General features: G+C 52.2%; 1 protein-coding gene across 1 annotated transcript in view; it reads right to left on the bottom strand.

Annotated features, from left to right (window-relative positions):
* The window catches only part of SGSM1 (small G protein signaling modulator 1), a 48,523-nt gene that overhangs the window by 7,862 nt on the left and 15,429 nt on the right, over window positions 1-25,232 (bottom strand). Inside the window, exons 4-19 of the mRNA XM_054996402.1 lie at window positions 24,872-25,024; window positions 23,091-23,158; window positions 22,007-22,152; window positions 20,307-20,438; window positions 19,097-19,221; window positions 16,271-16,338; window positions 13,806-13,969; window positions 12,634-12,763; window positions 7,481-7,619; window positions 6,321-6,385; window positions 5,188-5,333; window positions 4,870-4,998; window positions 4,597-4,779; window positions 3,969-4,040; window positions 1,970-2,548; window positions 319-443 (exon numbers count right to left, since the gene is read on the bottom strand). Of these exons, the coding sequence (XP_054852377.1) occupies window positions 319-443; window positions 1,970-2,548; window positions 3,969-4,040; window positions 4,597-4,779; window positions 4,870-4,998; window positions 5,188-5,333; window positions 6,321-6,385; window positions 7,481-7,619; window positions 12,634-12,763; window positions 13,806-13,969; window positions 16,271-16,338; window positions 19,097-19,221; window positions 20,307-20,438; window positions 22,007-22,152; window positions 23,091-23,158; window positions 24,872-25,024 (2,424 nt within the window). The remainder of the gene's footprint in view (window positions 1-318; window positions 444-1,969; window positions 2,549-3,968; window positions 4,041-4,596; window positions 4,780-4,869; window positions 4,999-5,187; window positions 5,334-6,320; window positions 6,386-7,480; window positions 7,620-12,633; window positions 12,764-13,805; window positions 13,970-16,270; window positions 16,339-19,096; window positions 19,222-20,306; window positions 20,439-22,006; window positions 22,153-23,090; window positions 23,159-24,871; window positions 25,025-25,232) is intronic.

Below are 25,232 nucleotides of genomic sequence, written 5' to 3'. Positions count from 1 at the left end.
CCCCCCCCACCAGCATGCCAGGGCAATCCAGGGGAAGGAGGACCTGAGTTTCAGCAGCAGGCACAAAGGGGAATGTCGATTACGCGCATGCATGCCCAGAGGCGCCCGTTCTCTTGCATGAATTATGCCCGTCTGTGCACCAGTTTTTTGCCATCCATGCCATGTCATGTTTGGACTGGAGTGCTGTCTAGCACCTCACCCAAGCCTGCCCTGCCCAGCTCCTGGCACCAAGATGTCCAAGCAACTCCATATCCAGAACCACGACAGACTCCCTGGGTCATCCCAGGTCACCCAGCCCCAGCCCCGGCCAGCAGCTACCTGCACATGATGTTGCGCAGTTTCTCCAGATTGGCAGGTGAGAAATACCAATAGTTACGGTCGCACCTCTGCACATCCTTCTCAATGCGGTGCAGATTTACTGTGTACATGTCTAGGAGCTCTGGCTGTGGAGACAGGAGCGGGAAGAGAAGCCAGTCAGTCCGTATAAAGTTGCCACATTCACAGGGTAAGCCTCACAGACAGGCTTCAACCTCCGCTGCCTTTAGGTCAGGCATCCAGGAAAGCAGCAGTTTGGGGGTGGGGGGGGGGGGGGAGGATCTTGTCAGGACAACTCTTGGCAGCTCCACCCCACGAGGAGGTGTATTCCTTGGCCTGGGTCATTTCAGCCTCTTTACCTCATTTACTCTCCTCCCTCTGCACTGGGCTGCCTGTGAAAACTGGCCAGAAATGTCAGCTACTCCAGAAGGTTGGACCAGAACCAACCGGTTGAGATGAAATCAAAAGAGTTTTCAGGTAAACATTAGGAAGAACTTCCTGACAGTTTGAGCGGTCCCTCAGTGGAACAGGCTTCCTCGGGAGGTGGTGGGCTCTCCTTCTGTGGAGGTTTTCAAGCAGAGGCTAGATGGCCATCTGACAGCAAGGCTGATGCTGTGAACCTGGGCAGATCGTGAGAGGGAGGGCAGGCAGGGCTACATCAGGGCTTGGGTCATTGCCCGGGGTAATGGGTAATGCCCAGGGTAATGCCGATCGCCACCTTTTCCACAGGCCAGTTTGGCTAGGGATCCTGGAGGTGTTTTGCCATCTTCTGGGCATGGAGCAGGGGTCACTGTGTATGGAGGGCGGGAGGTAGCTGTGAATTTCCTGCATTGTGCAGGGGGTTGGACTAGATGACCCTGGAGGTCCCTTCCAACCCTATGATTCTATGATCCAAAATGCGGTGGGCAGGCTCTGGTTGGGAGCTGGACACTGGGACTGTATCTGTGCTGGAAGTTCTGCACCGACTGCCCATCTCTTTCTGGGCACACAGTTGCATTTATTGCATTGTTTATTGAATGCCCCTGCTGTTGATCGTATTGCCTCACACTGGATTGTCCACCTTGAGTCTCAGGGAAAAGGCAGGCTATAAACGTAGCACATTCAAAAATTCCCTTGAAAGGTCTTAAGAGCTTGAGTCAAGGCACGAAGGCCTGCCTCCCCCTATACGGTCTAGCTTGCCAGTTCAGATTCTCTTCCCTCGGCTGCCACCTGCACAAGGGAGGTGGGTGGTGACCACAGAGATGGCTTCTTCCACGGTGGCTTCTTGCCTTTGGAATGCCCTTTACCTTGAGGCTTACCTAGCACCCACCCTACTCTTTTAGGCACCAGGCCAAAACCTCGAACAGATACGTGCAGAAGCAGCATACATACTTTCTAAAGAAGAAAAAGTTATTCCAGTTTTGGAAGTCTTGGGAGAGGAATGGGGGCTACAGGGGAATCTGACACAGTCACTGATCTGGCTTCTCAAGGGGGAGAAGCTTTGGCTGAGGAGATGGTGCAAGCGCAAGCCTGGATCCAGACCGGGGGACCCTCGGGCTGCTCTGTGGTCCCACCAACACATCTGGAATTACAATTCCCAGCAAGAATGCCCCGGCTTAAAGCTAATCCCCTTCCACTGAGGGCCCAGGGCAGCAAGCCAACCCTCAACCCTCACCGAATATATGACCCCTGAGGAGGAGACAGGAGAAACTTCGACAGCAGCCAAGTCAGTGATGGCCAGCGAGTGCGAATCCAGCTGGGGGTATAAGCTCTCCATTTCTGGCTCTTCCGAGAGATCCTCTTCGCTTCCCATCGAGTTCTGCTGTTCAACACTGTGGTCCACCCAGCTGTCGGGCCTCTCTGGCTCTTCTTCCTTGCACACTGGAGTAAGCTCCTCTAAACTCCTGTTGGCAGACGAGTCCCCTTCCAAGCTGTCCTGACACGGCAGGCCTTCCCCCGTCAGGTTCCCATCCAAGAGGACATCGTCCCTGGCGCTGGCTCCCTGGACCCCAGCTCCACTCAGCTGGGCCAAGAGGGACACCGTGGGCTTCCCGGCCTCCGTTACGCTGTCCTCGGTGCTGAAGCTGCGCTCGGAGTACGCGGAGGTGACCGAAAAGTTCTGTGAGGAAGGGTGGCCAGAGTCGGGGGAGCTGGTCCCGTTGGGGAGGGTCCCATTGGAGAGCTTGGCTCGCTTGCCCTCTTCAAGCCTGGACTCCGCTTCAGGCTGCTCCACCTCGTCAACCGACTCAAACACCTGGGGGGCAAAGCAGCAGCAGCGGTTGCAGAAGGGGGCTCAGGGCTCCAAGGCCCAGCCTGATAGAACAGCACTAAAATGCAAACAAGTGGGATCACACCAGCCACAAGGCACAGCAGCACAGCGGCAGCTGCCCCAAGGAGGCACTCTCTGCGGCAGGGCGCCACGGGAACATTCAGAGACCACCGTGCAAGAAGGAGCTGAGGGGGCTTTCAGGAAAGGATTTCCGACATGCCCATTTGACTGGGGGTAGAAAAGAGCTTGGTATTCCCTTGACTGAAGAAAGGCTTCCCTGGCCACTAAAGGCCAATTCACACATTCCAAAGTCCACACAACGGACACAGGGCTGTCGCAAGGGCTTTACATAGGCCTGGAATCCTGTGCAGGGAACTCAGGCGCGTAGGACCCTAATTCAGGCGGAGAGTGTGATGTGTGAGGAGGAGGGGATTTGCACCCCCTGCCAGACCCGCAAACTGCTCCAGGCAGCCAATGCTGGCCCCTCTGGGGAAAGACAGCTGCTGTAGCACAGTGGTTAAGTGGTTCGGCTGTGAATCAGCACTCTACTGGTTCGAATCCCACTACTGCCATGAGCACAGTAGGTGGCCTGGGTAAGCATCTCCTCTTAGCCCCAGCTGTATTTGTGGGGATAATAATACTAACTTGTTCACCGCTCTGGGTGGGACACTAATCTGTCTAGAAGAGGGGCAGTATATAAGCACCAGCAGTTCCTGGGTTCAATTCAAGGTACCGGTTATCACCTACAAAGCCCATCCTGGACTTGGATTCTCATCTCCGCAAGACCTCCTCTCTGGCTATGCTCCGCTGTGACAGCTGTGCTCATCTGAGCCAAGCCTTCTCAAAGTGCCACCCTGCCAATGCGCAAGAGGGACAGCTGCCCGTACACAAGCATTCTCACTGGTGGCTCCCCTCCCTCCGTGCAGAGCGGGCTGCCTGACACGGGCTGCCTGACACGCTCTTCCTTTATTCTTCTGCAAACTCTGTAAAAACCAGATTCCTCAGGAGGGCCCTTTTCTAAAGGAAACATGACCGTAGTCTGTTCCAATGTTTATTGTACGCATCATCTCCTTTTTACTGCTTTTTCTACTTTTTGTCATCTTTTTTCTGTATTGTTTATGGTGTGTCATTTCTTAGACTGCTTGTGGTTTGCACTGTCTTCTGTTTTTGTAATGCTCGTCCTTCTGCATGGTTTATTGGATATCTTATGCTGTTTGAATGCATTTTATACACACACATACAGGTGTGTGTGTTGTAACTCACGCTGAGTCCAAGTGAAAAAGGTAGACTATAAGTAAAGTACATAAATAAAATCTCGTAAGAAGCAGACGACTCTACTCAAAGCAAAGCTGCAACCTGGAATGTGAGCCATTTCCCCCTCCGCAGCCCAGCTTTGGTGGCTTACCTGTGTGCTGCCGCTGGAGTCACTCTGCAGCCGGGCCAGATTCTGCCGGCCAGAGCTGCCACTCTGGGAAGACTGCGAGGAGAAAGAGGAAATGCATCAATGTGGCCAAGCCAACCCACAGCTGCTGCAGGTCTAGGTGGGTCCCCATGCGAAAAGCCACCCCCTGGGATCCCACGCTTGCTTTGGCCATTGCAACTGGCGAATCACATCTGTGCCAGGAAGAGAGGGGTGAGCCTGGAATGTTTCTCTAGCTCTACAGTTTCTTTATTGCTAAATATATTTTGTAGGAAAGCACAGGCCTCGTTTGTTGCATGCAATGCATTGTGAGTGTGCATTGGAGAGGGGCACAAGATACGTCAAAGTGCCTGTTCGTGACAATTCTGGCTTGAAAAGAGAAACGTCACATCACAAAACTTTAGAAACTCGCCTGTACTTAAAAAGGTAACATTTCAGAAAAAAGAATTTTGCAAGCAAATTCTGTGTCTGTACGCACAGTCTGTGCTTCTGCAAGCAGAATATATGATAGAAAGAAAAAGAATCCGGGGGAGGGAAGCAGAAGGCCAAGAAGACCGGCGACATGCCAAGGCCCTCCTCCTGAAAATCTGCCACGCCTGCCAGGCACACTCACGTCGCTGCTGATGGTGGAATCCCGGTGCATCAAGCGCGCCATGGGGGAGTCGAGGCTGGCCCCTGAGGAGCACTTAGCGAGGGCGGCTGCATGTGACTCCTTCTCTCTCTGCCTGACGATGGCCTCGCAGCCCAGCCACTCTGCCATGGTCTGTGCGTAGAAGGCGTGGGTCTGATGATCAATCTGCCAGCCAAGACGGAGTAGGGGTGAAGCCACCGGTCTCGCTGCCCACAGAGAATTGCCCCAACCCGCAGAGTCGTCAACAGCTCTCACCTCCCTCCTCTCGGCCTCTGACATCCCAAACCGGTAATGCCCCAGGAGGAACGGCCAGACAGCTTTGCGGATCTCAGGCTGGACGCCTCCGAAGTAGACCAAGCGCAGCAGCTCCTTCTCCCCAAAGCTCTATGGAGGCACGGCAAAGACAAGCCATGTTCATCATCCAGACCCACCTGCGTTCTCCCCCAGTGTGCGACAGAACAGCTCCTGCCACTATTTTAAAGGGCACATCACCTTGCAGTGGCATCGCAAAGCAACAACTTGGGAGAAACGGGGGCGGGGGGGGGGACCCGAGAGAAAAGGTGTTGTCGTTACCGAGCTGTCCTGCAAGTACTTTTCCCAGATCTCCAATGTCAGACCCAAGCTGGCGTTGCACGGTGTGTTGGGAGACACAATGTCATGGTTCACCAGCGCCGACAGGTGAGTGCGCACCGTGGAGAGATGACGGCAGTAGGCCAGCCCTAGGCCAGGGAAAGCAAGAAGCAGGAAGGGAGAGATTGCACAAGCCCCGGAACCTCATCTGCAGCCCCAGAAGGTGGGCGGTCACTTCCAGGCCAGTGCCGTGCAACGGAGGTAGGGGAAGGACCCGCATTCACTGTGTGAGCTGGGTCTGGGCTGGAGACATTTCCACCCTGTAGCCAAGGCCCAAATGCACAAAAGCGCCAGCCTCATTACGGAATGAGAGTCCAACCGGGAAAGGGGGGGCTCAGCAGCAGCAGAGAGGCTGCTGCACGTGCAGATGGCCCAGGCCTGAGGAAGCAGCCCTGAAGAAAGACCCTTCTCTGCCAGAGACCCTGGAGAGATGCAGACAGGCCGAGGGGACGAGGCAGAGCTCCATGCAGCAACGACCCCGCTCAGGAGAAGGCGGCCTTCTCTGCTCAGGCTGCCCTGCCAACCAACTTGCGCCGCCGAGACTGATTTTATCAACCCATCCCGATCAGCTTTATTGTAGATTCCATGCCAATCAGACACAGGGACAGAGTAAAGCCAGCCATGCGTTGCTCTCCCACAGGATGTGCTGGCTTTGGGTGGTCAGAGTGAGGGGGCTGACTTTTCTCATCAGAGGGCCAAGCAAGACAGGACACGCGACACGTGAACTTGCGGTCTCTCAATTATTTTTAAAATGAAAAGAATCTGTATGAGAATAAATGGAACAGCTTAACCCTTTCTCCCACACCCATTTTAATGCTCCAAGCTGTTCCCCCACACCTGCTGGGCCACCAGTTCCCCTACAAATAAAAACACAGCTGGGGGTGGGGGGGATGAGAGGAAAATGCCAGCAGAGAACGGGTCAGGCAGCCCCCCTTACCCCTGCTTCTTGACTCAGACCGGCCGACTCCCACAGAAGCTTTTCAGTTTTAAAAAATGGAGCCTGTTACCCACATGTCCTGCGTAACTTCTATTTTGGCCCTTTGGGGCCCTTGCAAAGGAGAACTGGTGATACTCACAGCCGTAGAATGCTCTGGAGAGGATCTGGTACTTCATGTTGTCACAGAGCAGCCTGAGCGGAGCTCTGGAGAGAGAGAAAAGCAGCAGCTGAAGTCAGCAAGGAAATGGGAGGCCAGACTGAGTGCTTTGAGAGAGTCAACATTTTTCTTGGTGTGAACACTTATTCTTTTAGTTCCTCTGATACCCTTTGGTCTAACAGGTTCTCTAGGTTTTTGAAATAGTACACAAGCCCACCGAGCCTGTTTTCCACCAGGCCAAAACCAGGACAAACCACAGCCAGCAATTCCTCTTTCAGCTTTCTCTCTCCAGAGTGAAATTAGGCGGTGAGGCAAAGATTGTTTTGTTTTGTTTTAATCTCGGTAGCAAAAAGGGCTGGCCAAGTGGGATGGAACTCCCAGAGCCAGAGATGGGGGACTGACAAGGGTTCCCAGGCATGGGCTCTGGACCACTGGATTGCCCATCTCCCACCTTCAGGACACCCCTTCCAAACCAAGTCACCTGCTCAGGAGCCCTGCGCATTGCAGAAGATGCTGGGAGAGGGCCCAGCATGCACGCAGGCACACACGCAGAGTCCATGCCGCATTAAGGCCAGACCTGTAGGCCTCGACTGTTGCGCTGTGTGAGCCAGCGTGCCTCGGAGAACACCTGCAACCCTCCCGGGTGGCTTTGCATCTCAGGGGAGACGCACAGTGGGGGGCAAGCTCTCTTGGGAAGCCGATCCGCATGGCTGCTTCACCCACCAATAACTCCCAAGCAGGGGCCTTCCCAGCACCGGCTGCTGCACTAGTTCCTGCTTCTGCTCACAATTCTGCACAGTGTTTGGATCTGAACAGTTCTGGGCACTCGGCGTGATTCTGCCTGGTAGCTGGCCTGGCATCTGTGGCCTCAAACAGGATGTCTTGGCTAGCTTGGAGCACCAGGGCCCTGCTTGGAAACTGAGGCACCTTTCCGGGGCAGGGGACTGGTTGAACCTTCTGGCCCCTTCCAGTGATAAGCCAGCCTCTTAACTGGCCAGATGCCCGGTGGTGGCAGGAGCCCCAAGCCCAGCCCTCCCAGACCCCGCAGTCAGTCCCGCTTCTTCCCTGGCCCCCAAGCGGCTGCGTGCCCCCACCTCCCACCAGGCAGCTGAACCACCACCAAGCAAGCTGGGTCCCCTCACCTTTCGTGGTTGCAGCCGTTGGATGGGCCGCTCTCAGTCGACCCACTCTGGGAGCAAGAGGAGCAGGAGGACTGGCGGGCAGCTGGCTGCCAGATGGAAGGAAGGCCACCCCCTGGTCCATCCATCAGGTCCTGAGGGGCTGGAAGAGGCAGAGAGAGGCACTGAACTCAGCATCAAGGGAAAGAAGCAGCTCTTCGGAGAGCACAGGAGAGTGCAGGAAGCTTGATTGGGAAGATTCAAACATCCCGAGTATTGCCCCAAACCAATCACATGATCAGCGTCCAATCACAGCTAGATCTTTGAGGCACGGGAGGCACAGGAAGGGCAAAGAAGCATCCATCGACTGGGCGGGGGGGGGGGGGGCGCTCTCAAGGGCATCATATTAGGAACACTGTCTGAAGATAACATCCTCCTTCAAGGCAAGCCAAGGCGCACCCTCCCTTCTTTGCTGAATTTCTCAGGGCCCTTCGCAAGTCACCATCTGTCTCTAGGGGGATGCAAAGCACAGCCCATGTGGCGCCTGCTGTTCTCAAGGCTTCTTATCTGGGGATGAAGCGAAGCCCCTCCTCTTAGTGGCGTTTGCTGGTAGATCCAGGATATGGGGGCCTGTGGAGTAAAGCACCTTCAGCGGGCCCACTTAACCTGCCCAAGACTGACGGAGAGTCCTCTCCTTCTCCCTCTGACCTTCTCAGGTACCCCAAGCAAACTGTGAATAGCAGCCCTGCTGGGGCGGTGGGTCCTCTCCTCTTTCGGGGGCTCGGCACATGTCCCATCACTGCCCACTTCTGGAGCCAGTGAGGTCCTGTCCCATCTCCTTCCCTCTATAAACAAGTAAGAAGTTGAACTGAATTTAGGGGGTGCTGGTCCAGCATCAAGTCAGGAGGTCAGGAGTCCCTCTCATGGTAAGCTCTTGGGGGGCTTGTTGAGCACGTGGTGGTGGGAGGGGTGGGGGGAGTCTGAGGGTACAAAATTCCCCGCCCCCGGGGGGGCCTAAGAAGCTTGGCAGTAGACCTGAATCGTTCTGCTCAATCTGGCAGATGTTACTTTGGCGACTTCAGCAACAGCTGGATGCCCCTCTAGGAATCACACATTTTAACCTCCTGAAATCGCAGCATCTTCTCTCGGGCAGCAACAGACCATTTGTCATGTTTTCCAGTTCACTTCATCGTAAAAGCGAGTGATGACGGGTTCCTGAAGAGGCTTTTGCTCCCCAGTTCCATTTAGGACTCGTGAACAGCAGGACTGGGGTCCAGCAGCACCTTAGGGATCAACAAGATAGTCAAGGTATACGCTTGAACATTCTGTCAATCTCTAAAATGCTACTGGACTCAAATCCTGCTGTTCTACTGCCGAGCAACACAGCTACCCATTTAAAATTGATGAGTTTCCACCCACCCATCTGTCCTTTTGTCCACTGATGCCTGTGTGTGTGTGTGTGTCCATCCGTCCGTCCGTCCATCCTTTAGATGGGAGAGGGATTCGTAGTAGCTCTCAGCAGCCCTGGCTGAGCCTTCAAAAATGTTAATTTTCAGCAAATCTTGGATGCTGCGAAATACACCTGGGCTCATTTCCCCACCTAGTGATATGCTCTGACACACCTCCAAATTTCAAATTCTCATCTGCTTTGGGGAGATCTGCCAAGATGTGCAGGCACGTGGTTTGGAGGTGCCTGCAGCAGCTGTGGCAAAGCCACCCTGGAATGACTTCTTCCCATCAAAATAATTTACATAATATTCACAATGAAGTCAAGTCAAGGGCTTGATGGGCCCAAAGAAGAGCTGCTGGGGAAGGTTTTTCCCTTGGGACTCACCCCAAAACAGACTCCATCTCTGGTGGGGGATGGGGCCCCTATTCTCAAGACAATCTGCAGAGGGGTATAGAAATAATGTGATAATAATAATGGGGGGTTGGAGTGCTGTTGTAAGTCAACATGGAAAAGGGGGAGGGGAGGGGGTGGGGAAATATAGCGGTGGGAAATTAAATGAATTGTACATGTATTTTAATCTGATTGTATTGACCCATCCAATAAAAATTATTAACCAAAAAAAAAGACAATTTGCAGAGGGGAGGGAAGCAGGGAAGCAAGAAGGCAGGATACGAGCAAGGCATTCATTCTAATCACAGCAGGAAGGCAACTCAGCAGCAGGGGCAGCAGGCAGCTTTGCACGTGATGGCATTTGCTAAACCCAACAACAGCTATCGTAAGATGTTTACAGAGCTTCTCAATGGACTGTTAATGGAGTAACTGTCGGAGTTTCAACCAATCAGTTATGGCATCTCCTGGAAGTGGCGACTGCTCCTCCCCTGAAGAAGCAAGATGGAAACTGCACAGCTGGCTGTAAACTCAATCCCAGAGCAGTTTCTAGCTGCTAACAATGCCAAGCGTGTGCACAGAGCTTCTGAGAGGGTTCAAAGCACTTTGCCCAGAGCATCTCCACAGTTCTTGCAACGGCGTTATAAGGCAGGCTGAGGTTCTTACTCTCAGGAGCTCAGGAAGCAAGCCCAGTGACTTCCCTCGTTCTTGGCCAACGGGCGAGCCCCTTTAGCCAGGGGAGAGGTGAGCCCTGCCAGAGCCATCTGAGTCACTCCCCCCCCACCCCACCCCCAGCAATGGAGGCTTCGTCATTGGAAAGACTGGGGGGAGGGATAAGTGGCCTTAAGAGGCCTCATCTCCTCCACTGGCCTGGGGCTATTTTCATCATTCCCAGCTCGTCAAGACAGAGATGGGAATATGAGGAAAACCATTTAAAGAAAAAGAAACTTTAAATGTTAATAGTAAACTTGTAAATAAGTTATTGTTATGTGAATGTAAAAGTAAGACTTGAATTGGACTATGTGCTTGATAACCTTTAATAAAAAATATTTTTAAAAAAAGAAAAAAAAGATAGAGATGGGAACAAGGGTTGTGCTGCAGTTCAGAAGTGGGCCAACGGTTCTGCCTGAAGGCCACCTCTGGGCCCCCACGGAGGCCTCCGCATGGCATGTGACTCTTCCTATTTCCAGCCCCATTGTTCTTTCACTCCGCCACTCTCAATGGCCTTCGATGACCATTTCACATGTGCTGGAAATTTCTGCCCACTGGCAATGCAGCCGTCGAATAGGCCAACGCTCCCAACACACTGTTTAGCAGCTTGAGGGCCAGACAACACATTTCTATGGGTCGGGTATGGATAGAGGGAGCCTGAGCTGCAACTTCCTCCGCTCTGCATTAGCCCCTCCGAGAAAACCAAGGAAATGTCCGGAGAAGAAGCCAGTCACTCTGGAGGAACTCCTGGATCTCTGATCCAATCTACAAATGCCAGCATGAGCCAAGCCCCCTGGCCAGAAAACAACCCCAGTGCCCCAGCGGCAGCATTACAGGGTTGGCAGCTCGGCCCAGATGTGGTGGAGAGAGAAGGGGCCACTTCAGTGAGGCTCAGAGACCGTTTGGGGATCACCAGAACTTTGCCGGCAGTCAGAGTCGTCCAGGCCTTCTTGTCCCCGGTGGTGGCGAAGGTGGAAGAAGGGAATGGAGGGCGTGAAGGGCCCTTCACCACCACTACACATGTGGGAAAGAGAGAAGCAATGATGATGCTGGGCCTGTGTAGGTGGAGTCCCCTCCGAAGCACCTCTTTGGCAGCGCTTGGCCAACAAAGCCAAGAGTGCCCAGCAGGAGAGGATGGGCTTTGATCAGGCAGGTGAGCATCCAGGGACTCATACAAGAAATTGTTCCTCATCGTCCTCTGCTACCCGAACCTCTCCCTTCCCCCCCCCCCCGCAGCCACTGTGTGACACAGAGTGTTGGACTGGATGGGCCATTGGCCTGATCCAACGGGGCGTCTCTTATGTTCTTACGCTCCTTTCTATTGTCGAAAAGAAGACCGGCAGCTCCTTGGGGTGGAGACCTGCCCTTTGCTTGTGTTACACCGTGCCACTGGATGGTGCTGAGTGAAACGATGAGCCCGTCCAGAAGCTGTAGCCAGAACCGTGCCCACCATCCCCGCACATTCTGCTCTCTGGTTCACAGAGTGTTCTCAGAGATGCTTTTCTCTGGCTCGCACCTCTGCTGGCATCATCTCCTTTCTTGCATATGTATGCAAGAGAGAGATCCAGAGACGTTCTTTTCATCAGCACTCCAGGCCCACCTCACAGGGTGATTATTGTTGTGGGGATAACAACAACATACTTTGTAAACCACTCTGAGTGGGTGTTAAGTTGTCCTGAAGGGCGGTATATAAATCGCATGTTGTTGTTATTATGTTACTGGCTTCCCTGCCCCTGCCTTCTCCCTCCTGGGCGCTGTCTTTCTGTAGCTCCCACCATCCCTGGCAGAAGGTGACAATAAATCCAGTGTGCACAGAGCAGTGCCAAAGACCAAATAACTCAAGCACGGTATTTTTTTTAAATTATGGGTAATTTTAGAGGAGCCCCAACCAAAACTGAATCACACACGACAGAGGCAGTTGGCCTAAAAACAAACCCCTCAAAGGACAGCACCATCAAGGCCTCTGCAGGCTGTGATCTGGCAGGAACACAGACTCAGCTCTGTCAGTAGCTCAACTACCATTTAAAAATAAGTTTCTAGTCCTTGTGGCTGCAAGGACATACGTGGGAGTACCTTCACTTTGCCTAGGGAACCGTACTCACTTGGGGGCTGCAAGCTGAATCGGATGGCCAGAACTTAGAGCTGGAGCTTCAGTGCCCTGCAAACCTCCCCAGGTTAGAAATTCCCAAACATGCTTTTTCCTCCCCAAACTGTTCTGCTTCCATACCCTATTGTATCTCTTTCACTGAATCTCTGAACTGCTGTTCATTATTGTACTTTTATTATTGTCCCGTTGATTATATTGTATTTTCACTTGCAACTGTGCAGTCTGCCATGGATCTCAGTGAGAAAGGCAAACTATAAATAAATAAGTAAATACATGCAAAGTGGTTAAAATTGCAAGCTACACTATGTAAATTGAACACTTCACCATTTATACAAGGCAAAGGATTCCACATTTTTCTTGGCGTAGAATTTTAGGTTTCTAATACGGCTTGGACACAGCGCAGGAAGTTCATCCACAACCCCCAGGCTGTGGAGGTGCCACCGGTAAATCAGCAGCTGAAATTCGCCTGAGGAGAACCAAGTCAACCAGCTTCCCCAGTTTTTCTGGAGCAAGCAAACTCACCGAACTCTGACTGCATTCCAGGGTAGAGGATTCGGAAAACGTAGTCTGTGGCTTCGTCCTCCTCCTTGTCCGAGGCAGACTCTGCGGATCCTTGGGGGCTGCGCTTCTTCAGCTTTGGAAAGACTTTTCCCTTTAGTAACCAAAAAAACAGGATGTGAGGGCTCCTCGCTGGGGGGATTCTGGCAAGTGCCGGCAAGTGGGTAAAGGCCGAGGTCATGTTTCCATGGACAAGGCGCTGGGCAGCAGTTCCCTCCCATTCAGGCAGGGGCTCAGAAATGGCTCTGCTTGTCCTGGCCGGGGTTCAAGCACCCACTCTTCCCTTGGAATCTTTGACCTGCTGCGTTACGGAACCCTATCTCTGAGTTACACCAGACGCTGCAGAGACCCCCCTTAATATACTGACATTAGACTTGTGCTTCATGCTGATCTACAAACAGGGGTCTTGTGGCACCTCAAAGAGCAATGAATTTTATTCCCACAGATGCTTTTGCTGCCCCAGGAACGAGACCTCATTCGCCTTCCACGAGACTCTTGTCCATCTTTGCTGCCGCAGACTCACTCATTCGGAGAATCTCTCTCTGGGTGTCTTTTCTACCGATTTATACATCGAGGAAGGACATTTTTGATTCAAGGGTCTGGAAAAACCAGGGTCAAACCTCCCCCCTGCCATGGAAGCCTGCTGCATGACCCTGGGCCAGTCGCACACGCTCAACTTAAGCTACCCCACAGGGTTGTTGTGAAGATAAAATGGAGGAGGAAAGAACCATGTTATAAGCTGCTTTGAGCCCCCATTGGAGGGACAGATGGTGTACAAATAAAAGGAAACTTCATGAGAGAAACAAACAGCCCAGGCCTTCCTCAAACCTGGCGGCAACGTCCAAGGACCGGCATGCCCAGCTAGGGCTTGACCAATGATCGGGAGGAGGTTTGGATCCCTTACAACCCTCCCCGCCCCTACAAAATCTGTTCAGCTTAAAAGACAGCGAGGGCAAAAGTTCTCAGGGCAACAGTCCAGGGAAAGACTGTCCTCCACCTGGGACCTTCCCAAGCCGCTGCCCGTCAGCACCGATCGTGCCGAGGGAGGTGGATCTAGGGGAACAATCCATTCAGAGGGCCAGCAAGAACACAACTGTGCAGCCCCAGGGACAAAGTCGCTGCTCCAAAAGCCTCACCTTCCCCCTCTGCGACCAGAGAGGAGGGTCCAGCTGGCCGTGGGGCAGGAGTCCATTCTCAAGGCAAGAGAGGAACTGCAGGAGGTGACCCCCTTTGGGGAAGCGCAACGGAGGACGCTGGATCCCGTCTTGACTCACCAGGACGACTGTCCCCCCGCTGTCTACTATTAGCAACAGAAAGGAAGAAGCAAGGAAAGGGGTCGCAGAGGTGAGAAGCAGGAAGACAAGCAGCCCTGGGGACAAGCACTGCTCCGAGGAGCTGCCGGGCACCCCCAGGACCCCGCTGATGGGACAGAGCAGGTGCAGCACTGGCAGGGCGGGGACAGAGGCTGTGGAGTCTGACGCAAGGACCTTGGGGCTGCAGCAAGGGGCACAACACAGCCTGCTCCTGGGTCCCTGCACAAAGCTGACCCCTGCCACTGGCAAGCACCGTGGACTGGCCAGACTGGGAGCTTTGCCTTGAAGAGAGAGCCAGACCTTCTGCCTGCCGCCCGTCAGGCTCTGTAGTACAACAAGGGCACTTACGGGTAAGGTATACCAATGAAAAAAACTGTGGGGACCGATGTATCGTCGAAGGCTTTCACGGCCGGAGAACGATGGTTGTTGTGGATTTTCCGGGCTGTATAGCCGTGGTCTTGGCATTGTAGTTCCTGACGTTTCGCCAGCAGCTGTGACTGAAGATGCCGGTCACAGCTGCTGGCGAAACGTCAGGAACTGCAATGCCAAGACCACGGCTATACAGCCCGGAAAATCCACAACAACCACTGTGGGGACCATTGCTAAAAAAATTTCACCACCAAAGGGTGAAATTTCATCCCACATGCATGGAGACCCTCAGGATCTCCACGGAATTTTCCATTTCTTCTGGAATGAGTTGTATTACTTTCTGTTAAGTTCCGTGGGTTGCCGATAATAGGCATCGTTTTCTTTTGTGTACAAATATTGCACAGTGTTCATTCTGGTGTTCTGACACCTATTGCAATCATTTCCATTCATTGTTTAAATATATTCTTTGCAAACAGTGGTTAAATATCTTTATTGTTTCAGTGCAGGGACATTGTGTTTTTCATTGGCCTGTCAGGCTCTAGCAAAAAAGGAAAACCCATCGTGATGTGCTAACTAATCACCAAAGCAATCACAAAGTCAGTATCAATTATGTCAATACGCTTTTTAACAATAAGGACTATAATTATGTAGTCTAAAGGCAGGTCCATAGGATTCTAGCAAGGTAAGTCTATAAGAATTTGTATGTATTGCTTTAAATGGTTAACGACCTCGTCCTTTGTTCTTTTTGCCGGGTATGGGGAGACCATCCTCACGGCTCTGCTCTACAAGGTGCCGGCTTGCTCCCTCGTTTCGAAACACTTTGTCAAGAATGTGCCATTTGCATTTTAAGTTCTCCCAAAGGTGCATTCGTTGATCCAGGTCAAACCAGAAATTCTCTCTCTTCAGCCCACCAGGTGGTCTTGACAAAGGGTCTTGCAATGAGGGAGCAAGCCGGCACCTCACAGAGCAGAGCCAAGAGGATGGTCGCCCCGTACCCTGCATATTTTGCATGATCAGACTGCGTGCCTTGATACTATGCACTCTAATTCTGTTTAAACATTTATTGAGATTTTTCACTGAGACACTATTATACTGATCAAGGATTTCTTGTATTTATGAATACACATACGTGCTGTCTTTACATGCTGTCTTAAATCTAATCTTATTGTTAAAAAGTGTATTTAAATAATTGATATTGACTTTAGATCCAGGAGTTAGCCGTGTTAGTCCGTAGTAGCAAAAAAGTAAAGAGTCCAGTAGCACCTTGAAGACTAACCAACTTTATTGTAGCATAAGCTTTCGAGAACCACAGCTCTCTGTCAGATGCATCATCAGCTTTCGAGAACCACAGATGCATCTGACAAAGAGAGCTGTGATTCTCAAAAGCTGATGATGCATCTTACGAAGAGAGCTGCGATTCTCGAAAGCTTATGCTACAATAAAGTTGGTTAGTTTTAAAGGTGCTACTGGACTCTTTACGATATTGACTTTGTAATTGATTTGGCGATTAATTAGCACATCACAGTGGATTTTCCTTTTTTGCTTCACCTTTTTGCTGTGACTCTCCCTTTTCCGAGGCTGCCAGGCTCTGGCAGTTGACGGCAGTCAGGTCTGGCTGCAGCCTGGAAATCTCACGCTCACACACCACGCACCTTGCCTGCCTTACAGGGGCCTCTAAAAAGATCTGCACCCAAGTGACTTGGCTGGCAGCAAAACAGCATGGCTAGGTACATGTCAGGATGCCAGGTGAGCTGGCAGCAGAGCCCCTCCAAAGCCGCCACCCCCACCCCCACCCCGACACTGCAGAGGAAGGTCAGGAGGGAGGCGTCAGCTGCCATCCCTAGGGAGCTGCTGGAGAGCCTCCACGTGCCCTGGAGGGCCGGCCCAGACATGAGAGACGCACCGCAGGGGCCTCTTACCCTGCTGGTGACAGTGCAGATAGACAATCTCCTCCAGGCGGATGGTCATGGCATAGTCCCAGTACACGCTACAAGAGGGAAAAGAGAAGCAGCTCAGTTCTGCCCACCCACAGGCCTTCCTCCAGCCCCCCACCACCACCACCCCTGGACCAGCCCAGCCCAGCCCACTCCGGCAGGGAGATCCGAAGGGTGCAAAAGGCCTTCCACGATTCTCTCCAGGCACTCAACTCGTCCTTCGTAGGAAGCCAGTCAGATTCATCACAGCCACAAACCCTGTTAAATGAAGGCCACGTTTTTGGCAACTGTGGCTGGCGGCCACCGCTCCGATTTACCTTCCCTGTTTACATCCAACTGCCTCCCCACCTCCTCATGTGTACGTTGCATTGCGGCTTCAAAAGCTAGCCTGAGGCTGAAAAGCAGGGTCCACAAATGAAAACGTTTGGGATTAGGAAAGGGCTTCCCCAGCTGTCCGGACTCCAGGAGCAGCTGCCTTGCTCTAGAAATGCCTGTAGCTCAGTGTGCTCGATCCAGGACTCAATTTCATAACAAGAAATACATGTCATAAGTAATAACTATACCAGTCAGTATCGTAAAGTCATTCAATACGATTGTATCCAAAATGGTGGGAGCAGCTTACAAGAATACTATAAGGACAATTCATTCATATATGTGCACTCAGGCACTCAAACATAATCAGTCCAACAGTTTCTGAAACAGAAATGTAAAGCTGTGAAGTTGCTTCAAGGATGGCAGAGGTGCCACGCCTATGGGGTTTGCCGGCATATGTTATCCCATCCCGTTCCGTGAAATCACTTCTTCACAGGCATATCTTTCATATAGCAAATGCTTTAATCAATGTCACACCACCATGTTGGTATTCCTCAGAATTGTCCTTATCGTATTCTTGTAAGCTGCTCCCACCATTTTGGATACAATTATATTGAATGACTTTATGATAAAAGTAAAGGTAAAGAGAGTCCCCTGTGCAAACACCAAGTCATTACTGACCCATGGGGGGGGGGATGTCGCATCACGACATTTTCTTGGCAGACTTTTTGTTACGGGGTGGTTTGCCATTGCCTTCCCCGGTCATCTACGATACTGGGGATACTTTATGATACTTTACGATACTGACTGGTATAATTATTACTTATGACATGTATTTATTGTTATGAAATTGAGCACTTTTTGCACCTGTTGCACTTTATATACCATTTATTTAGTTATAATATTTTGTAATATCTTTAACTGGAAACTCTGGGAAGACTGTGGTTTGGTTCTTGGCCTAAGTTTCCCGAGGAGCCCTCTTAGGGTTTCAGTCCAGGACTCTGCAGCTCTTTGCTCCCGCAGAAAACATCTCCCATCAATGCAGCAGTTCTCTGCAAGATCCGCTCTGGATTCCTGGACTCTCTAACTCTAACCCAAACGGCCACAGGGTTCCTCCCCACAATGCTCCTACAAATTCTGAAAACAGCCTGGTGCAGGGCAGTTCCCTGACACGCAGCACCCTTGATGTCCAGGTGACAGCAAGGGTCTCCCTCCCGCCCGTCTCTGCCCTTCACTTACCCCCACTACATGAAACTTGGTTCCAAGAGCTAGGAATCCCGCCCCCCACCCCCACCCCCGGCACTGTCAAATCCTTCTCCTCGCATCAGCTCAGGGCAGAGAGGGCAGAATGAGCCCCAGATATTACACGATACTTCAGACCGCTGCTGCAGTTGGAGCCCTTTGACAGAAGAGCCTTTTCTTCTGTTTTCTATTGCCTGCACGGACTCAGATGTCAAACGGATGCGTCAGAGACGACAACCAAGTCAACAGAGCCCTGCCGTGACCTTTTGGGGAATCCGGTTCCGGCAACATTCTCGTCAGGTGAGAAAGGGACAGTCAACCACACCCATCCAGGCCACAGCGGAAAGGAGCAGACTTTTTAAAACAGCAATGGAAAGGGCAGGGCTGGGCAGCAGCCCTGGCTGAGAGCGTCTTCCCCCTGCCAGGCTCCGGGAGTCCGATGAAAAAGGTTTCTTTTGTGTCAGCTGCTGCCCAGCCAAATATGCCAAGGCAAATATGCACTCTACGTCACCGTGGGCACAGCAGCAGCCATGCCACTTTAAACTAACCCACTGTGTGACTGGAACTCATGCCCAGCCCTCGCTGAAGGCTGGTGCGCAAGGTTCTCTTCAGCGCTTGACAAACTGCTCTTCTGTCATACGTGCAAGCAATCCTGGGCCGGTGGAAGGTGTGAACTGGGAATCCCAGCCACCACCAGCAGTGCCACGGAGGAAAGTTTCCCCATGACTGAAGAAGTGGCTGCCGGCCAGGAGTTTCTTCTGCAGTTGGGCCCTGTGCATTGTTCAGGTCAGGGGAAGCCACGAGAAAAGCAAAACTCCACCATCTTCCTGAGAGAGGAGCCAAGAGCAGGATGCAAACTCCTCTTCAGAAGACACTTCGCTGAAACTGTGCCCTCTCCGCTCAGGGGGCCACCCTGGAAAGAAGGAACCCCGGGCTGCCTCGCAGGGCTACGGAACATGCCCTCCCTTTGGAGGAAACCACAGAACGTGCTCATTTATCTGAGGAAACCACTCATGGCCACCCCCTCCCCGTGGAAGGGAGCTCTGATTCCTGAAAGGTCCTACCCTGAAAATCTTGTGGGTCTGAATGCAAATCCTGCTGTTCTACTGCAGACCAACATGGCTACCCACCTGGAACTATTCCCTCCCCACAAGAATTTTTAACGTCATTGGCATGTGCACAGGAGGGTCTCTGGCAGTGCCCCGTTCTGACTGGTTATCCATGGGTGGTGTGGGGGGAGATGCGTGTGTGCGCTACCTTTTCTCGTAGTCCAGGTCTCCCACAGAGCCATTCATCAGCTGGTTCGGAGTCCACTTCAGCGTCATGATGTCGGCAGTCTGGTGAAGGGACAGGTAGCCCGGAATGGCCTCCATGTCGTCTCGCTGCGGGGAGGGAGCATGCATGGATGGCAGCCGCACCAGAGCCAGGGGGCTTGCAGGGGTGGAATTCAGCACCCGGCTCATTTGTTTTCCGTATCTTACAAATATTGCTTTTCTACCTCTCCTATTATATTAGAACTTGGAGTCACTCAATGATGTTGATGGACAATAAGCTCAAGACAGACAAAAGGAAACGCTTCTTTACAGGGCTTTTTTTCTGGGAAAAGAGGTGGTGGAACTCAGTGGGTTGCCCTCGGAGAAAATGGTCACATGGCTGGTGGCCCCGCCCCCTGATCTCCAGACCGAGGGGAGTTTAGATTGCCCTCCGCGCCGCAATGTGGAGGGCAATCTAAGCTCCCCTCTGTCTGGAGAGCAGGGGGCGGGGCCACCAGCCATGTGACCATTTTCAAGAGGTTCCGGAACTCCGTTCCGCCGCGTTCCTGCTGAAAAAAAGCCCTGGTTCTTTACACCAGGAGTGATTTAACTGCAGAATTCAGTGCCAGTGGATACAGGGATGGCCACAAGCAAAGACAGTTTTAAAATGGGATTAAATGGATTCATGGAGGAGAGGCCTCTCCGCGGCAGCTAGCCCTGGGGACTGAAGGGAGCCTCCACGTTCAGGGGCAGTCAACCTCGGAGTCCCAGTGCCAGGAGGCAACACAGGGGGACGGCCTCAGCCTCCAGGCCCTGTTGCTGGCCCTCCAGAGTAAGTGGTTGGCCACTGGGTGAGGCAAGATGCTGGACTGGGTGGACCTCCATCGGTCTGACCCAGCTGGACTCTTCTGGTGCTCTTATGTTCAAAAATGGTTCTGCAGAAAGACTTGGATCTCTGGAACGGCAAGGTTCAAACATTACTTTTAAGCACTGGGAGGTAAAGAGCCTTTTGTGTTTTGCAGACCTCAAGCCTCCTCAAGGTTTTCAGAAGAAATTATGCCTAAGTGACCAAAAAAAAAAAGCAGGTTTCCAGAATTTGCATAACGCACCGGAAACATTAATTATGGCTTGGCGGGGGTCTGGGGACTCATTCTCTGGGTTTAAAACCCACTGTGCTGGAAGCCACCTGCAGTCACTACTCACTGGTTACCTACCGGCTGCACAAGGACGTTGTTTTTGCCATACAAAAGGGTGGCCCTGGAGTTCTGGTGCAGGGACTCCACGTAGTCCCTGGCGGAGAGGGAAAGCCGGTCATCCACGCTGCCACTGGAATGCCTTTTCTGGATCTAGGAAAGTCCAATGGGAAGGAAATGGAGGAGAACTACTGATCCAGCAGCTATCACAGCTTCAAGGGAGAATTTAGCCAGCTACAGGTTCTCCAGTCAAAGGGTTCCATCAGACGGAAAAGCTGAACTGGAAATCATCCCTTACGTGGAACAATGCCCTGCTCCAACACTGGCATGGAGGACTGTGGGAGGCGATGGGATTAGGCAGTTTCCCAATAAGGGAGGAGACACCCCCCCCGCCCACCTCACCCCCCCCTCCAAGCATGATAATTTGTGGCATTTATTTGTTTTGATTTTACCATATATCTGCAAGTACAGCGTAAAGGAAGAGCAGCCCCCCGCCCCCCCGCAGAGAGCCAAATGACATGTTTGCTGCAGCGTGGGGGCTCCATGTGATCTTGGTTCCCCCAAGCCTTTTCAAGTGCCGGAAAAGGCACCGGGGGCAGAGGCAGAACAAGGTCACATGGTGCCACCACACTGTGGCCCCGATCAGGATTGGGCCCTCATAGCAATTTTTAAATGGAGAAATTCTCCTCTGATGTGTCGTTTGGGCCAGGGATGTGCAAGTCACAGGAAAAATTCACTTCCAAGGAAGGGCTGCTGAACAGAGACACTCAGTCAGGCCTTGAGATTCAGCCCATGGTGGGAATATCTTGAGAGACAAGCAGTAGCCTCCCTTTATCTTCACAACAACCCTACGAAGTAGGTTAGAGTGCAAGGAAACCACTTGGGTGTGAATCCAGCTCCCCCAACTCCAAGCCCAACAGATCACCCTCCACCCCCCAGGAATCCTCTAGAGAAGGATCCCGTCTCCTTCCCTCTCCTGCCCATTTCCCACTCTCTGGACTAAGCCACAACATTCACCACAACACTCACAGCACAATGCCAAACGACAAGGGAAGGAGAACCACCTTGCAGATGGGCAAAAATACCCCCCACCCCTGTACATATAAGCCTTCCCCGTGGTGGCCCCACCTTATGGATCAGCCTGCCTGGAGAGGTCAGGAAAGCTCCCCCTTGCCTAGCTTTCCACAAACGGTGCAAAACTGACCATTCGGGAGGACATTTAATAGGGCTCTGCTGTAAGCAAATGGAAAACTGATGGGGATCATAGACGTACTCCTGTGCATTTTCCGTTGCTTTAAGTATGTTCCCCCTGGGAAGTTTCCGTGTCATTTATTATGTCACGTCAATTTGATGATGTTTTGTTTCAACACAGTTTTCAGCTCTGTATTCAGATGTATGCTTGTTTCCAAATTTCTGCAGCCCTATCCTATTGTGTTGTTTGTTGAATGTCCCAGCTGTCGATAGCATGGACCTGGGTAATCTGCCTTGAGCCTCAGTGAGAAATGCAGACATAAATATGACATAAATAAAAATAAATAAAATAAAAAGTTAGGACCAAGGCCCTGATCTCAAAGGCCCCCCCCCTCCTCCCAAGCTTCGTGCCCATTTCTTTTAGCCTTTTAATAAGCTGAAAGCAAAGCCACAGATCCGATCCACTTGTGTGCAGATCCACCTCTCCTCCCCAGCCTCCCTCTTCCTCAGTTTCCCCACCCCACACCTACACAAAGAGCCGGGCGCTTGGTCGGCGAGTCTTGGCGGCAGTGGGAGCCGTGGATCCGGTGGCGTTGAACAAGCTCGTCAGCCGAAGGGTCAGTCCAGAAGTGATCGGCAGTTTTCATCTTGGTGTATTCGAGGGCACAAGGCCCCACTGCGTGACGGGGAGAAGGGGGTCAAGAAAGGAAGAAAGGGCAGGCAGTGCCTGCTCTCACCCCAAACATACCTTTGGCCCAAGACCCCCCCCCCCGAAGGGCAAGGGCTCCAGAACTCAGGAAGAGCCGACTGACTGAGGAAGTCCGAGAGGGTGGGGCATATGTGTGCACCCCTCCCCTCGAGCTGGAACCATCAGGAAGCACGGGGCCTATGCTGGCGGAGCAGCTGGGCCTCACCCTGCCGTGCTTTTCCAACTGCAGCCCTCGGAGGGAATGAAGATGCAGGCAGGAAAGTGACACAGCAGGGAATACATTTACCTCCCACCCACCCACCCACCCTGCCAAGATACTGGGGGGCACAAAACTCATTCTCTCCAAGGACAGCAAAAATTGCTTAAGAGCTCCTTCTATTCCCTCTGGGGCCAACGAGAGCAGCCAGGCTGCCTCTATCCCCCCCAAGGCATTCCCTCAGTGTTTCCTTCCCACAATCCCTCCCCCAAACACTCTCCCCAACAAGGCTGATGCCGGCCTTGCTCAGCCCAGCGGGTCCTCCCCCCCATCCCCTTGCCTTGCCTTGCCTTGCCCTCTCCCTCCTCTGCCGCTAGAAATGCCCACAGTCAAAGAAGATCTAAGCATAACTTGAAGGCTCGCTCCCTGCCCTGTGTTCATGCCTGAATAAAGCCAGCTGAAGGTGGAGCTTTGAAGCCGGAAGGCTGTCTGCTCCGCACACACAGAAGGGTCCCGGCTCAGCCCGCAGCCTCCTCCCTCCAGCAGGGATTTGGGCTATCAGAGGTTGGCAAAGGCCTTCCTCTGCTGCCCACAAGAGAGGACAAGACTGAGCTCAGATGCTCAGGGCCTCATTCAGCAGGAGGCAGCCAGAAATGAGCACCCTGTCCAGCTAGGAGATGTGCCAAAGTTTAGGAGGGATCCAAAATACCCAGCAGAGAGGCGAGAATCGGCCCATCGACGGGGTCCATTAGCAGGGCTTCTCGTTCATAGTATTTGCTGGGAACAGAAAGAGAGACACACAAAGAGCTTAGAAGGGAAGGTGTCAGGAGGAACGGAAAGGAATCCAAAAAGGAGAGGGCTCCTCCCCCCCCGGGTTAATTTCTTTCTCCCCTCCCTTGTGCACCAGCCTCTGTGTGCGTGTATGTGGGAGGGGGGGGGGTTACCGTTGAAATCTAGACTTCAGGGGCCTTACTTGTGTCAAGACAAGCTATGATTTCCAAAGGCAACCAACAGTCTCCGGATTTGAGTGCAGTGGCACCTTAGAAATCAACAAGATTTTCAGGGTATGAGCTTTCAAGATCCAGAGTTCCCTTCTGCGGATACCAGAGAGCTTTGACTCTTGAAAGCTCACACTCTGGGAATCTTGTTGGTCTCTTAAGGTGCCACTGCTCTCAAATCCTGCTGTTCTACGGCAGACCAACACAGTTGCCCACCTGAACCCAGCAGCCGAAGGACACTCTTGCCCGTGTTCAGTTCAGGCACGGGGCGGATCAGTCATGTTACCACAGTCCTTAAAGGCCTCCCTCCCCATATTTTAATAACGTAATGCACACAAGGCAGCTTTGTCCTCTTCAGCAACGGAGGCGGCTGAGACAGCTGCCAAGGGACTTAAATTCTTACTGCAGGCATGAGTATTTGGGAATAAGTTTACAAAAACACGTAAGACCCTCATGCGGAGGAAAAGATCTGTTTCTCCCAGCTGGCCAATTAGACTGGGAAAGAACGTAAAATAGCTGGCATTGCCTTTATTATCCTGCCATGGCAATCAACATCATTCTTGCACAAAACCAACAGAAGAATGGATAATATGAGGTGGGCTGCAATGAGGGCAATCTGAAAACTCGGTTCTTCAAGACAAAAACGGGATTTCAGGCTTGTGCAGTGCTGAAATATGGAGAGTTAATCCCAACCAAGACCCTGGATTGCAAAACAGAAGGTCCTGCAGGCTGCCTGAAGCCCTCTGCCGAATATGCAGGCAGCCTGCCTCTCTGCAAAGCTAAGAGAGCGTTCGCTAGCCCATCCGGCACCTGGTGGGGCAGCAGCAATGCCCTGCTAAGCAAAGTCACATTCTTCCAAGCCCACTGACTTAAATGAGCGTAGAGAGGGGGAAACGCTGCTTAGAACTGCGCTGTTGATTGCTGTAAAAAACTCCAACCCAGGCTAAACAAATTGGCATTTGTCGGTACAACAGCTGAAAGGAAACGCCTTAGAAATTCATAGCTGACAACATGGAGTGAAGTTCTGATCTTGATCAGGTTCGCTTGATGTGAATTACTGCATTCAAGCCAGCCAGAGCTAGAGTGGCACAACACCCTAGGCAGCAGGATACAGAAACTCAGCTTGACGCTGCTGCCAGTGGGATCTCTCGTGTTTTCCCATGGCTAAAGTATTTTCAAACTCATCCACATCAAGCAAAAATGTCTGCCTCCCCTCCATTCTTGAGAAAGGATGAAACTGCCTCAACTATTGATTTTAGTTCTTGTTTTTATCGATTTTAACTGTTCATAGCCCAGAGCCCCTGGGGATGGGCGGTATATAAATTGAAATATAAATAAATAAATAAAACTAAACGGGGTGGCTTAGGCGGCACCAGTGTTGTACTTTGCAGGGCCCCCAGAGCTGCAGTTCCAATGCGCCAGCTTGGTTGTGCAAACCGGCGCTCGGCAACAGAGAAAAGGAACGAGCCCTACAGAAGACACGCAACCTCACCTGCTGTTTTCCACCAAGTGGTGCACGATTTTGTCCAGGACTTTCTCAAAAAGTGCCGTGCGGATCCAGAGGTGCCTGATGGCCTGGGGAGACAAGCTGGGGAACTTCTGGACCTTGCAGGCATTCTCCTGAGCCCCCGGGCCCTGGTTGCGCCTTAGAGAAGACAAGCAAAAAAGAAGCCTCCCCATTCATCACCATCTCAGAATCTATGCCAGAAGACAGACAGACACACACACACACACACACACCCCATCTCTGACCCTGGACTAAATATATTTCTTTACTGGACAAAGTGATGTTTATTTATACAAATATTTGCACTTGAAATTTCCAGTGACAACAGATGCAAGATCCTTCTGCG

The sequence above is a fragment of the Eublepharis macularius genome, chromosome 13 (assembly GCF_028583425.1).
Source record: "Eublepharis macularius isolate TG4126 chromosome 13, MPM_Emac_v1.0, whole genome shotgun sequence".
NCBI classification, from domain to species: domain Eukaryota; kingdom Metazoa; phylum Chordata; class Lepidosauria; order Squamata; family Eublepharidae; genus Eublepharis; species Eublepharis macularius.
Note: the sequence above shows the minus strand (reverse complement) of the source record. Positions and strands in the feature narration are given on the sequence as shown.